This window comes from Aethalodelphis obliquidens, unplaced genomic scaffold (genome assembly GCF_003676395.1).
Source record: "Aethalodelphis obliquidens isolate GAN/ISIS:26980383/991018 unplaced genomic scaffold, ASM367639v1 scaffold19, whole genome shotgun sequence".
Classification (NCBI taxonomy): Eukaryota; Metazoa; Chordata; class Mammalia; order Artiodactyla; family Delphinidae; genus Aethalodelphis; species Aethalodelphis obliquidens.
In genome coordinates, this window is record NW_020837963.1 from 17,369,706 (window position 1) to 17,384,611 (window position 14,906).

General features: G+C 45.9%; 1 protein-coding gene across 2 annotated transcripts in view; it reads right to left on the reverse strand.

Moving 5' to 3' along the window:
• Positions 1-14,906, reverse strand: part of BCL2 (BCL2 apoptosis regulator) — a 183,024-nt gene that overhangs the window by 65,062 nt on the left and 103,056 nt on the right. Inside the window, exon 3 of one of the 2 annotated variants that reach the window (XM_027118705.1) lies at positions 7,086-7,999. The exons of the other annotated variant lie outside the window; for it this stretch is intronic. Coding sequence (XP_026974506.1) covers positions 7,973-7,999 — 27 coding nt within the window. The 3' untranslated portion in view covers positions 7,086-7,972. Of the gene's footprint in view, positions 1-7,085; positions 8,000-14,906 lie in introns of those variants that run through there. 2 annotated transcript variants of the gene reach the window in all.

Sequence of the window (14,906 nt, forward strand, 5' to 3'; positions counted from 1 at the left end):
GAAGTATTGGGGGTGATCAGAGGAACTGAAGAAAAACTCTTCTGCAAAGACCCCGAACTAGAGAGACGACCAGAGACAGTGGGGAGAGGGGGCAGCTGAAGAGCCCCTGTCCCTGGATCCCCCTCCCCCAATCAGTGAGAAGCGTTGAGGGCAGCTGGGTTCCTGGGATGACATCAGCCTGTGACACCACGGCCACAGCACAGGCCAGGATATCAACCCTTGTTTGGTCGAGACCAACGTCAGCAAAAGACCTTCCCCCTGCCGCTGTCCCAACTTCCAGACGTAATCCCGCCTCTCACTCTTCCCCAGAAATACGGCCCCAGTCTCCTCTCTGGGTTGAGACACACAGAAGGATTTGGGTCCCCAAGCACTAGCAGATCCCATACTTCTGTGAACGACTTCTGGGGACAAAAATATCTCTGAAATCCTTAATGCATTTCATCAAAGAAACGAGGTTCGTCAATTCTGCAGCTATACATAAACACGTTTCATGATACGAAGAAGCAAACTCCCAAGTATCAGCCCCCCACGATGAATGCCCCCATCAACCATTAAAGACTTATTTTTAGCAGTCAACCACTAAGCTCTGAGCCAAATGCAAGGTCCTGTGTTATCTGAGAAGCACATGTCATTGTGGTCATCAAACAGCTAATCTGGGGTGAGGTGTTCTAGGGAAAGATGCTTGTTATGAAAGGAGAGGGTATTACAGTGATTACTGCTATTCAGAAACTTAAATAAATAGACATAAATGGAACATGGACTTAATAACTAAATTTCAAATATTTCAAATGAGGCCGGTGAAATAACATTACTAGATATATATTATTAACATTGGCAAAAATGTGCCCTAAGGTTTCTCAACCTATCTTTCCATGATAGTACGGTGGCCAGACATCAAATACATGGTTCTCAAATGATATGATCACATCTCGCATGTTAGTGAGACCAATGTAGATTGATTTCCTTACTGGCCTGACCTTGAGCAAGACAGATTACATTCCTAAACCTTGGTTCCTCATCTGTAAAAAATAAAGATAATCACATCCATCTTTCACAGGGTTGTTATGATGATTATATGAGATAAAGTACCCAACACAGCACATGGCAAAGTTGTAGATACCCAATTACTGTCAGCTCACTATTCCTTCAGTGTGCTGCTTCCATGGCAATCCACATTTTTAGCAAGCTAAGAGTTTTAATTTGGGGGGCACATTTATTAACGCCATCCAATGGCATTTCAGCAAAAGGGCTGGAATTTTTCTCTGTTCAGAGCTGTATCTTCAACACCCAGAAGAAGGCTTGCCTTACAGTAGGTGCTCAATGAATAGTCACTGAATGAATGAATGAGAGGTTACAGTGACACAAGGTTAAATTTAAAGGTCAATTATCTTAATAGCTGAATTGTCTTGTATGTTTTTGATGGAAGAGATGTATTCTGAAAGTGCATTCAGACAATCAACTTATAAATGCAGCCTTCTTATAAAATAAGTGATCAGAATCATCTATTGGAGAGAGCAGTTGTGATACTTCAACCTCTATCTATTGTGATACTTCAACCTCAAATCAATGGGAAAAGTCTGGTCCCAAGGGCTCCCGGATCAGCAGGTCAGTGATCCCCAGGAAAGTGGGAACCACCATAATATAACCAGCCTTGAACTCAACTTCCAGATAGCTGAGGGTCAGCCTGAGGGTGCCCACAAGGCCACCTCTCCTGTCATTGCCTCTCCAGGGCTGGGGCTGCCCCGACATCAGAGTGGTTGGGAATTGACCTGAGTGAGTCCCGAACAGAAGAAAATATCATACTGGGGAAGAGAAACCTACCCTGGTCGGAGAGCTGGGTCTGCCACCAACAAGCAGTGTGGCTCCGGGTTAAGTTGTTTAATATTTGGCCAAGCAGGCCTTGGTTTCAACGAGTTCAAATGATCAACACTGGCCTATTTTATCTCTGAAAGTTCAAAAGTCCCAATGCCTGGACTAGAGCAGCCCGGCCGGTATCCATCCACATGGCCTTGCTGTTGTGAAAAATTACACGTACAGAAACCACAGATGATAAAGGGGAGCAAATAAGGAAGAAAAAGTCACTCCTTCACCCTCTTTTCAAGAACTACTGCTCACAATTGCTCACATCTGGCACGCCTCAACGGTAATCATTTGCAAGGTTCAAAAACATTGAACCTTGAAAGTGAAATAAGGAGCTTTATCTTCAAAAGGAAAATTAAAGACCTGGAGCAGACCCCTTGGGACCTTTTTATTATACCTGGATAATGGCAGGTATTATTACTCCATCCAGCAGTATGTTTTTATGAATAGGCTAACACACACCCTTAGGCTGTAAAATTGTGCTTTAGGATATAACATGTGGATTCAGATACAAAATAAAATACTGTTTGTACGGTGGGGTTTTAATGAAAAGTCTAAAAACACACCTATTTAACAAACCTCTATTTTTTATAGAGCCGGCCTCAAAAAGCCTGCTTAAAAAAAAAAATCTAGCTATGGGTGGTCTCACACCTAGAAGTGGTACAAGAATCCTTTGTCAGATCATGTGTCTTAATTATTGGTATGGAAAAAGTGGTCACCGTAATTATAAGCCAGAGGAAGTAAAGAGTTTAAAAAATTCTGTGCAGGAGGGGAGTAATAGTTCGTTAGCATTCAATAAAACTGTAATTTAACCAGCTTTTAGGTCTGTAATAATCAGCTTTAAAATTACAGCACTTGACAATCCTCTACGTTACCTTTCGGCTATTTGTCGAAGCGTCTTATTTCCTCCACAAAAGTTATGCTCCATGAAAACCCCTAGAACTACCTCCACTCCACCGCCCACCAGACCTGGTACACAGCTTGTTTTTTGTGTTCAGTGAACCACAAAGAATGTTTCAGGAACAACCTCAGGAAAATCAGGCGAGAAATAATTCAGGGTAAGAGGAAATCAATGTGTCACTTGTTTAGAAGCTATTCTCTTAGGCTTCAAGACATTTCAAATATAGCCTTTAAAAGGTTCAGTTCTGGAAAAAGTTCATTTGTGCAGATTTTGAAATGAGTTTTAGCCGAGAAGAGAGTCAATAATAATTATTAATGAAGGAGGAGGGGGAAAGTTTAGTTGTGTAACTTAGTCATTTGGTTCCTAAAACCTTTTTCCTGATTGAAAGGCATCATTTGGGATTGAAATACACATACTGGAGGAAGAGATAGAATGTGATGGTTTCTCCCTCTATATGGTCTTTTGGGGCCTTCAAATGAAACGATCAAAGTCAACTGGGCCTATGGAAAATTAACGAGAGCCGAGCATTTCGTACTGTTAAGATGCTTCGTTAACTCAGGCAGCAAGAAAGAATCACACGGGCCTTTATCACACGGGGTGAAATCCAAACGGCCTCCCCGAAGGCTGGGGCACAGAGGAACCTGAAGCATTACAGCCATGACTTCCCCTTGGCTTGGATTTCCTGGATTTCTTAAGTCCACGTTGCACCAATTTTTCTTCTTAATCATTTATATATATATAAATATATATAATTCATATAATCCCATTTTTTTAGCATCTAACCTCTATCTCCCAGACTGCACCTCACAACGAGAAGTGGCCAAGAACAATTCTTCAAATCTATCTTTCCCTTGTTTTTTTTTTTTTTTTTTTGTGGGGTTGGGGGGCCCCTCCCCCCTGCGGCCCCTCCCGTTGCGGAGCACAGGCTCGGGACGCGCAGGCTCGGCGGCCATGGCTCACGGGCCCAGCCGCTCCGCGGCATGTGGGATCTTCCCGGACCGGGGCACGAACCCGTGTCCCCTGCATCAGCAGGCGGACTCTCAACCACTGCGCCACCAGGGAAGCCCTATCTTTCCCTTGTTTTGATTTCTTAGAAGAGGAAATAGGAGGATGATATCAAACCAGGTGAGAAAAAGTAACATTTTCCTAAAGCAGGTAAGAAAGCTATGGCTTGGTGACACGTGGCTGCCAAATTCATAAGGGTTGAAAGGGCCTGGCTTCTTCCAAGGATGCTGCAGTGTCCGAGAGCTTGGCCTTCAGAGTCCACCCCGGGCTCAAGCCCCAGGCTGGCCCTTCGGAGCTGTGCTATCGGCCACAGACCATTCACTTTCTCTGAGCTTCGGTCCCCTCGTCTGAAAATGAGGAAAATGCCCGTACCTGCCTGCGGTCTTCGGGACTCAGATAGTGCAAGGCAAGCCCCTAGCACTGTGACTATCATGTGGTGAGAACTCAGGACCCGGGAGCTCTCATGGTACCACCTTCTGCGGCAATCGGGCAGGAGGCGTTGGGAAGCCAAACTATTGCCAAACTTTCTGTGAAATTACTAGCAGGGGGCGGGGGGTTGGGGGCTGCCTCCGAGGGACACTGCCTGGGAGCTGACAATCACTGCTAGGGCTGGCCTTTGCGAGCTCACGTCTGGGAAGCCAGGGTAACGACAGGAACAGCGATGGAGAGAGGGGGAGGCAGGGAGGAAAGCTTCCACGAGATAATGTCATGTCCAAGCTCTCATCCTCACCCTTCTCCCATCACCACCACGTGTTTTAAGTTCAAATGAAAGCCATTCATTACCGGGCAGATACGGAGAGGTGGTATGCGTAGTCGGTGAGACAGCATCTCTCGTTGGCAAATGGGGGCAGGGCGTGGAAAAGAAACACAAGCAAGAAACTCCAGCTAAACCGGCCTGTCCTCCTCAGCCCGGGGTGGGGATTTCTCCAGGGAAAATGTCTATGTTTTTAATATTGGGTCATAAGGTAGATTTTATTTGAGCGTTTCAGATTATTTGGTCTTTATTTTGTAAGAAAGTCACTGTGTTTGCTTTCACAACAAAGTGAAGTAGTTTCCGTTAGAGGAAAAGAGAACAGTGATGCTGAGGAAGGTTTAGCCTGAAAATCCTAGGTACCTGCGTCCGCGCCAACACACACAGACACACATGGACACACAAACACACACAGACACACACAGACAGGCGGACACACAAACATTCAGAGACACACAGACACACGGATACACAAACACACACAGGCGCACGGGCACACAAACACACAGAGACACACACAGAGGTACACACAGACACACACAGATACACACAGACAGGCACGTGAACACACAAACACACAGAGACACACAGAGAAGCACACAGACATACATATACACACAAACACAGACATACACAGAGACTCACAGAGACACATGGACACACATACACACCAAGACAGAGACACATACAGACACACACAGACATACATACAGATAGACGCATAGAGACACACACACACACACACACACACACACACACACACACACACACACACACGGCTAGCTGGGCTCATCCCACCTACGCCGTGCTGCGGGCGGTGGCATCTTATCTCCCCTCCCCTTTTTATCAAGAAAACCCTGACATCTGCAACCACACACGGGATAAATATGGTAGTAAGAACCAAAACCAAAACAGTAACAACAAAACAACACCCTCCCGCCACAAAAAAGCATCTTTCAAGCAAGCAAGCAGGTCTGCAAGGAAAGTTTCAAGGACCGTTTCAAGATCTTTACTGCTCGGGAAGCACACACCTCACTGTTTTCAAACATGTTCCTGTTTTGTTTGTTTGGGTTTATTTTTGCCTTCGTTCTGCAGGAAGCCTCACAGATAAGACAGGGTGATTTAATTCGGCACAAACCTCGCCTCCCTAATTCTTAGAACGTAGATAGATACCACTACCGGTATTCTTAGAGTTACACAGCCTCTCACCCCAAATCTAGCGAAGTAGAACCCACATTTCGTTGGAATCCCTACTTTCAGTAATCCGCAGGTTTTTCTTTACGACACAGGAAACCAAATATGAGGCAGTGCTGTAGGTATTGATAAATGGACTTGTAACATGTTCGCAATGGCTGGCAGAACAACACCTGATTTACAGCCAAAAAAGGGGGCTAACCACTTACCCCTTCCCCCTCGTAGAGGAAAGTTAGTCTCGTCACTCTTTTGTCAGGTGTCAGAATTTATTCATGACAACAGATTCGGGCAGATGCCTCTGTGAAGGCACTTGCGAAAGTTTCTCCCTGCCGTCTCAGACAGTCAAGAGCAAAAGAGGATAGAAAATTGACAGTGCACCACGTGATGGAAGAAAACCCAAGCTTTGAAGGAAGGGGTGGCGTTCGCCTGAAAGTCTGAATCCGCTGAGCCCTAGGCCCCATGGAGCAGGGGTTTGGGACAAGTCAGGCACCTTCTGCCTGAATCGGGCAGTAAGCCTGCTGCACTGCAGAGGAATCAAGCGCAAGATCGGGGCCTCTTGCTTAAAGACTTCTGCTCCTCCGCTGCGCGGATATCCAGTTCACCACAGGGCACAAAGACAATGCCCAGCTTCGGGCTGAATCTTCCCCACCAGGCTATCTGCACCCCGAGCGGATAACAAATCACTCTAAGGAAAGTCCACTTGTTTCATCTAACACTGACATGTAAGACTTTCTACAAGATGGTCAAAATGTCTTGAAAGCCAGATTCCTGAAGATCTTTCAAAAGACACTAACCGGATATATGCCCAGGAGTGGGATCTGGAGAAAAACATGGTTCGAAAGGATACACACACCCCAGTGTTCACTGCAGTGCTGTATACAATAGCGAAGACATAGGAGCAACCTAACTGTCCACTGACAGATGAATGGATAAAGAAGATGTGGTACATATATACGATGCAATATTATTCAACCATTAAAAGAATGAAATAATGCCATTTGCAGCAACACGGATGGACCTGGAGATTATCAAACTAAGTGAAATAAGTCAGAGAAAGACAAATAGCATATGATGTCACTTATATGTGGAATCTAAAAAACATAATACAACTGAACTTATTTACAAAACAGAAATAGACTCACAGACATAGAGAACAAACTTATGGTTACCAGGTGGAAACGGTAGGGGGGAGGGATAGATTGGGAGTTTGGGATTGACATGTACACATTGCTATATTTAAAATAGATAACCAACAAGGACCTACTGTATAGCACAGGGAACTCTGCTCAATATTCTGTAATAACCTAAATGGGAAAAGAATTGGAAAAAGAATAGATACGTGTATATGTATAACTGAATCACTTTGCTGTACACCTGAAACTAACACAACATTATTAATCAACTATGCTCCAATATAAAAAGGAAAAAAAAAAAAAGACACTAACCAATTCATCCCTATAAACCCCCCTTTTCCCACCACCCCCGACAGGATGTACCTGCTGGAGTGATCTCTACGGTCAACAGACGTTTGAGTAAATTAAGTGAATCATTCTATGTGACTTGAATGCATCTGTAACTTTTAAGTAAGTTTCTTTTAAAAGGAAATTAATTTACTCGTTCCTTCCCTTAACTTTCGTTAGAACGTTGGCAGCACAATCTGCAACTTTACTAAGATTTAGAAGACCTGGCTCTACCAGGCAAGCAACCCCAGGCCGTTTACCTAAACCTTCGTGCGCCTCAGTTTACTCGTCTCTAAAATGGGGAGCCTGGGCAAGATGGTTTCCAAGGTTACTTTGAACTTTAGCATTTGGGGATTCCACACGTACGTGGAGTCTACTCTATAACAGACACTCTGGTGGACGCAACGAGGAGGCAAACGTGCAAAGACACGGTCCCGACGCATCCTGTTTACAGTGTCATTGCTTGGCTGTATTTCCAAACTTCCGTCATAGGTTCCGTTGACTTGGGATCCAATTTCTTTCTTCCTTTAAGTGTATGCCTCTCTTTGATGTGCAGAGAGTCTTAGTCAGACAGGGCCCCTCCTATTTGCACAGGCTTGGCCTAAGCATCCTTCCACTCACCTGCATATCACAGTTCCGCAGGTTTTTTCCTGGCACCCGGCACCAGCAGGAGTTCTCTCGACAACGATGACCTCGGCCTGAGCTGCCATGTTTTCGGGAATTTCGGGAATGTGGGGTGGCTCCTGATCCAATCAGCTTGCCCTGCTCCCCCGACGTGGATCCTTCCTCCTCTCTCCTGCCTCAAGAACAAACGTCCTGGCCCGCAGCCTGAAGCCCCGGGACGAGATACCTGGGTTAAAATCTGTGCATGTCGGACCTGTCATCATCCAGGCTCCGGCAAACAGGCTGCCCTTGGGCAGAACAGCTTTGCTCATCAATCAAGCTGCAGGGAAGTGGGTGGTTTGTACGTGGGGCCCACTTTGCCGTGACCAAGCCCCTATGAAAACGTCTGAGTGTGAATGAAAAAAAAAAAAAAAACCTCAACAGTCTACTTTCCATGTCTGCTGCAGGAGGGCCAAGACAAGGTTTTATTTAAAAATAACTCCCTCCTCTTTCCTGAAGGCTGAAAGCAAGCACATGAGCTTAAAAAGAATTCCTCTTTCAAGAGTTACTAGTGACTCAGATCAGGAAACGCAGCTCTCAACTTCACGATGTCACATGCAAAACAAGAGAAAACTTGAGGGATGTTTCCCAAGTATTCAGAGCTTAGAAATGACCTATTTCTAACTTTTAAAAAAGAGCCTCCTGAGAAGACACCGCATGTGACTGAGATGCATTAACGTGGCATCAATCAACAAGTGGAGCAAATGAATGTCATTTGAGGCTAAGCTAAGACATGACACAAGTCCCTACAGAAAGAGGTAGGTCATGGGAAGAGGTCGAGTTTCTTGTCACAGGGCTGGATACATAGCCTGGCTATAACCTGCTACTGGGGCAAGTCATGTAACTTCTCTGAGTCTTAAAAAAGAAAAGAAAGATAAATATATATGTATGTTATACCTACACACACATGATAATATTGATATATATGTAGGGGCCAATTATACTTTCAACTCATAGAATTGTTTGAACTAAGTGAGACACTATAAGCAAACCGTTTCTATACTGTAAACACAACAGAAATGTAAAGCGGTATTATAATAATAGACACATTCATTCAAATACATGTTACTCTATTCAAAATTATTTGATATGTAGTCTAGCTTTTGTCCTTTTTCTTATTTTAGGAAAGAGTTTCTAATTAATTCAGTTTATACGTATTTCCTATCTGAACTCTTCACATTTTCAGAGCTCCTACACAAGTGACAGAAGAATACAAGTTTAAAATAACCAGAGAAGTAACACCACAGAAATAGAATAGATAGACGATTAAAAAAGCATTTACCCTTTGCCACAGCAACACTCTGGTAATGTATCCTGCTCACACATGAACTGACCGATGAACAACGTTACCTGTTAAGGCATTACCTGTAGTACCAAACGATTGGAAATAACCAAGTGCCCATCACTAGGGGTGGTTAATTAAACATGTGGAGAAGACAGTTACATAATGACCTCCAACAAATCCCTCTTCCTGGTGTTCACTCCCTTGGGTAGATCCTGCCACACTGATGCTGGGCTGGGCCTGTGACCTGCTTAGGCAGTGGAACATTAGCAAACGTACTGCAAGCAGAGTCTTCATAAGCCCTTTTTTACTGGGGCATGATCCCTCTCTGCTTTTGGAATCCAGTCACCATGGGAAGAAGCCTGGGCTAGTCTCCTGGAGACACCTAATCCAGCCGGTGGTGGAATCTACCACCGACATGTTGGTGAAGCCGTCCTGGAGCATCTAGGCCCAGCCAAACTCCCAGATGACCTCATCCGTATGAGTAAATCCACGAAAAACCACAAGAAAAACCACTCAGTCCAACTAGCCCACCAAAGAATTGTGAATAAATAAAACCATTGTTTTAATTTAAGCCACTAAGTTCTGGAGTAGCTTGTCATGTGGTGATAGATAATGAATTCCACCATGATATTCCCCAAACAGTGCCATACTGTGAAGGTGGTAGCCTACCCACGAAGAAAGAAAAAGGATGCACTGACACGCTACAGTCTCCAAGATACAGAGATAAATTAACAGGCCAAGTGACGAACAAGGCTGCCTTTTATGTAGGAAAAAGGAAAAATTTAAATACAAATGTATATATACTTATTTTGCATGAAGAGACACTGGATATGCACTCAAGAAATTAACATACATAACTACCTGTGTCAAGGGAGTTAGGAGGTAGTGAACTGGGGTAGATGGGGACTCGGTGGGAGTGAAACTCATCAATGAAATGTTTCTAGACTGTTTCAGTACACGAACCATGCTAATCTATTACCTAGTCAGAAATAATATTTTTTAAAAAGTAAAAAATCAGGGACTTCCCTGGTGGTGCAGTGGTTAAGAATCTGCCTGCCAACGCAGGGGACACGGGTTCGAGCCCTGGTGGGGGAAGATCCCACATGCCGCAAAGCAACTAAGCCCGTGCGCCACAACTACTGACCCCGCGTGCCACAACTACTGAAGCCCGTGCCCCTAGAGCCCGTGCTGCACAACAAGAGAAGCCCCCGCTCGCCCCAACTAGAGAAAGCCTGCGGGCAGCAACGAAGACCCAATGCAGCCAAAAATAAATAAATAAATAAATAAATTTTTTAAAAAGGTAAAAAATCAGACTAATCCAAGATAGAAATGACAAAGGTTGAAAAAGTAGAATTTCAAATTGATTATTATAATTCCACCATGATGTCATCCCTTACAACAGCGTTCCTTTGAACCAGAATCATCCTCTCTTTGTGATACATAAGGTGATTTGTTAACACAGTTTATCTTTCCTGCTACGTTGTAAGTGCCTTGGGAGTAGGGATCAGGTCTCATGCATTTTTGTTTCTTCTGAAACTGGCAACCATCGTGCAGGGCACAGAGTAAGTGCTCCACAAATGGTTGTTGAGTCAAAGAAATAGGTAACATTTCTGACATCACCAAAGGTCTCCGTTGTTAATGCTGGTGAGTTCTCGAACATCTTCAGCCTAACTTCTCCCATCCATACACACACTCCACACCATCTTTGAAGAAGATGGTGAGCGTCCATCATATTTTGGGTTGGCTTCTCTCATCAACTTACTCTGAACTACTGAGCAGGGTATACACAAAAGCTAAATTTGAATGCCACGAAAGGAAGAAAAGCAAAAGAAACTCCCGCATTTAGAAAGAAAACAACAACACCCATAGAGGAAGTCTAGAAAAAGAAAGATCTTTTATTATTTCTCATCAGCAACAAATTTCACTTCTGTGGTTGAGTAAGCAGCAGCCTGCAGCCAACTAACTCTGCAAAGCCAACCAAGCGATCCAGATAAGCGGGCTGCGGGAATGAGGAGCCAGAAGGTCCTCTGCCCCATCCTCAGGCCTCCGGAGAAGTCGCTGCTCAGGCCACTGTGAAGAGGTTGTCTGTTCCGACTCTAGCATTTCCAGGAAAGAGGAGGCCACGGCTTTCTCTGTAACTCGTTTCGGGGCTTGACAATCCTCCCTGGAAATCGGCACTTACTTTGAACCTGTAACTTTCCTCCTGTCCCCTCCCCTCTGCCTCTTCTGTTACGGTTTGCTGTCTCTGGGTCTGACCTGATGAAAGCTTAACCTCTTGGAGGAGGAGGTCTGGGTCACCTCACCTCCATCCCTGTGTCCACATCTCCCCCTCCAGATGTGCTCGTCACGGCCATCCCAACCCCCGGACATCCTGGACTGTGCCCTCCAACAGCATCCCGTGGTGACCCTGGCGCTCTGTCTGTGCTCTTCTAACACAAGCCAAGATAAGAATAACACGGGCAATACAAGGCAGACAGTCCAGGGCTGAGTAGTAAAGGACACGCATAATTGGTGTGTATACCACTGTCTCAAGAGAGCCAGGGCACCAAAATCTTCCCCCTGTAAGTTCTCGCCATCTCTGTTTCTCTCATATCAAATAATTCCAATTCCTGAATTGCTCTCTCTGATTTCATCTCCCAACTTGTGGATCCATTCCACTGTTGTCTGCCATGTTGCATTTCCCCCACAGCTACGACACTGGGGACTCTGTCACTGCGGGGATCATCCTTTGGACGTTGCACAAGGTAAAGAAGGTCGGAAAGCTGAGGCTGACAAACTAAAAGGCAGCTATGCTTTTGCCACAAGAGATCAACAAGTGTTGCTTATGTGCCTGCTGTGTGCAAGGAGGTGAGTTAGATGCTGTCAGAGACAGAAAAGAGTAAGACGTCATCTCTGCCACTTAACAAGAGGAACACTGATAAGATGGCATTTAAAGAAAGGAATGTTGGCTTGGATGCGCAGAGCTCACTGATGGGTCAGGCAGCTGTGCGGCCATCAGGACCAGGTAGAACGGAGGCAGTGGAAATGGCAAAAGAGTAAAGAATCCACGAGCGGGTCAGAGGAAGCCTGAACGCTGATTCCTGGGTGCAGAGGAGAAATGTATGACGGAGGATGCTTCCCAGATTTCAGGTCTGGAAAAAAAAGGAAACCTATGCCACTCCTGACAGAGGCAGAGAGCGCTCATGGGGAGTGGGCTGTCCTGAGGACCCAATGAATTTTGGAGAAAACAAGAGGAAATAGAATACTCAACTTCAGATGAGACATTCGGACTGGGGATATAGTTTTATGATGGAAGCCATGAGAATAAAAGCCTTTGTGGAGGAGCGAAGGCACAGGAAAGGAGAAAAAGGGACGGGCTCGGGGATCACTCCGCATGCTCAGCGTTAGGACGGAAGAAGCAGAGGCGGAGGCGGGGCCGATCTCATCCATCCTTGTAGACGTCCCTGCAAGTGGGCGTGGTTCTGCCCCCCCACCCCCCGCCCCTCTTCGGTGCTCTATGAATGCTTCATAACTGTTTGGAGAGGGAAAGGGAAATGCGGTGGTCAGAGAAGCGGGAAGAAAACCAGCAACGGATCCAAGTCACATCAGTCCAAGAAGAATAACTGAAAGACGGTCAAGGGCTAATGCTGCGTGGAGAATTACATGATTTTCTGAAAACCCAAGGCCACACCAAGGGTTCCAGGCTGCCTGGTCCCCCAGAGCGCTGGGTGAGTTGAGTCCATCACCGGGAGGTCCTGCCTTCACCATAAAGTCTGCACAGACTCCCCAGGGTGGCGCTGCCTTACCTGGCATCAAAAAAAAAAAAAAAAAATTCCTGGGATTTATAATATTTTCAGTTTAATTTCTGTGCTGTTTCAGTTTTGACGATGAGATCCGGTAACATCGAATAAAAGTCTGAAAGGAAACTTGGGATGTTCAGGCTTGCATGGATTCCACTGACACTGGTTACTCTAACCTTGACTTTGAAAAGAGAAAAACTGGCCTGGGAATTACCTTTAAAAAAAAAAGACTAGTATTCAAAGATGCTGGAGTTGATTTCACATCCAGGGAAGGTACTTAATTAGAGGGACTCTTAACAAGAAGAACTGAAGACCTAAGTAAATATTCCCCATCTGCTCCTGGGCCTGCCACCTGGCCGTTATCCTGTCTGCTCTGCTGATAGGTTTCACCCGAACAATTCTGTTTTATTTGTGCAAGTCGAGAAGCCACCTGTCGTGGAATAGACTCACGCATTAAACAAAGTGAACATTTCTTATTTTCGCGCTTCCCATATGATTTTTTTTTTTTAAAACACAAAGCACACCCTTTCACCTTGAGCAGATTTAAGAAATGCTGACTCCGAAGAACAGGTACAAACAAGGCAATCTTTTGTTTATGAAGTTTGTTAACTACCCACTCGTAGAAGGACTCCTTCCGTCCCCAACACTGGTGAATTAATCCATCCACACTTTTTAGCTCATTTCCCTGGTTGTTACGAGTGAAAGTGGATCAAAAAGGTTTTAAAGGGGGCATGGTATATTTGTGCTAAAAACAGGCACCACACAAATCCAGAGATGGGAGCCGAAAAGAAATTCCAGGTGTAGGCAACAGTGTAAGAGCAAAGCAAGAAGGGAGGTGCACAGTGTTTGGAGGACTGTACGCCAGGATGGAGGGGATGCAGGGAAGGGTATTGGGTTGAGGACTTGCAGCCATGAAGGCTGGGAGAGAGGGGGATTCTTCGTGGAGAGCCTTTAACGATCAAGCTGAGGAAGGCTGGCCTCTTCCAGAGAACTGGGCACCAGCTGAAGATTTGAGCCAGGGAACAGGAAGGTCCCAGTGGTGCCTGGGGGGCACCCAGGAGAGGGAGGGGACACAAAGTGCTGTGGGAATGGCATCAGAGCTAAAACTGCAGGGATCCCCTGATTCCATAAGCCCCTGGTCACACTGGTGGCCCAGAGTCGGGTGGCTTTGGGTCTCCTGGAATTAGTGTCAGTTCAGTGCCCATGCCCAGCAGTCCTCAAAAGGTCTAGTGTTTCCTTTTCCCCAGTACGCCGTCACCCTGGTGAAAGGCTATAGGTCCCTTTGGGGAAAGCTGGGAGAAAGATTAAGAGTATAAATTTGGGGCAGTGGAGCAGGGTGCTTCCTCAAGGGGAACCAGCCTCCCCTTCATTCAAGGGGCCCTGGGGCTGTAAACTGGCCCAAGTCTGGGAATTGACTGAGGGGCCATGACTTTCGGTTTTTATGATTCAAGTTTGACTTACGTTCACTTGACCTAGAACTGTTCTGCTTATGCAGATCAAGTAAGAAATTAGTAGCCTGTCCATGGATTTCACAGCTAGCAACACCGTGAGGACAGAGTTGGAAGTGGAGGAAATGAGGTGAGAGGGTTTGGGTGTGGGAGAAAGAGAGAAGGTGGAACCAAACGTGGCTGAGACGTGGGACCAGGACGAGGTGCCCCCGTGACCAGAGACTGGCAACGCCAGGGCGAGGGGGCAGTTTCGGGGCGTAAGAGGCAGAGCTGAGTTGGAAGTGGTGATGGATCATCCAGTGGACGTGACCAGCAGAGAGTCGGAAATGTGGGACGGAAACGGGAGGACTGTCAGGTCGGGAGGTAGGGGTTTTGGAACCATCTGCACACAAGCAGAAAGGCTGGGCGGGAGGAGACGTGATCTGAGAGAGGGAGAGAGCAGAAGGCCTACCCCAGGCCCCACGCCGGGATTTACCCAAGTAGGAAGAGAAAGAAAGGCTGGGGCGCTGGTCAGATGGGCTGCTCGGCAAGATGGGAGGAAGAATGAGGCTTATGCAATA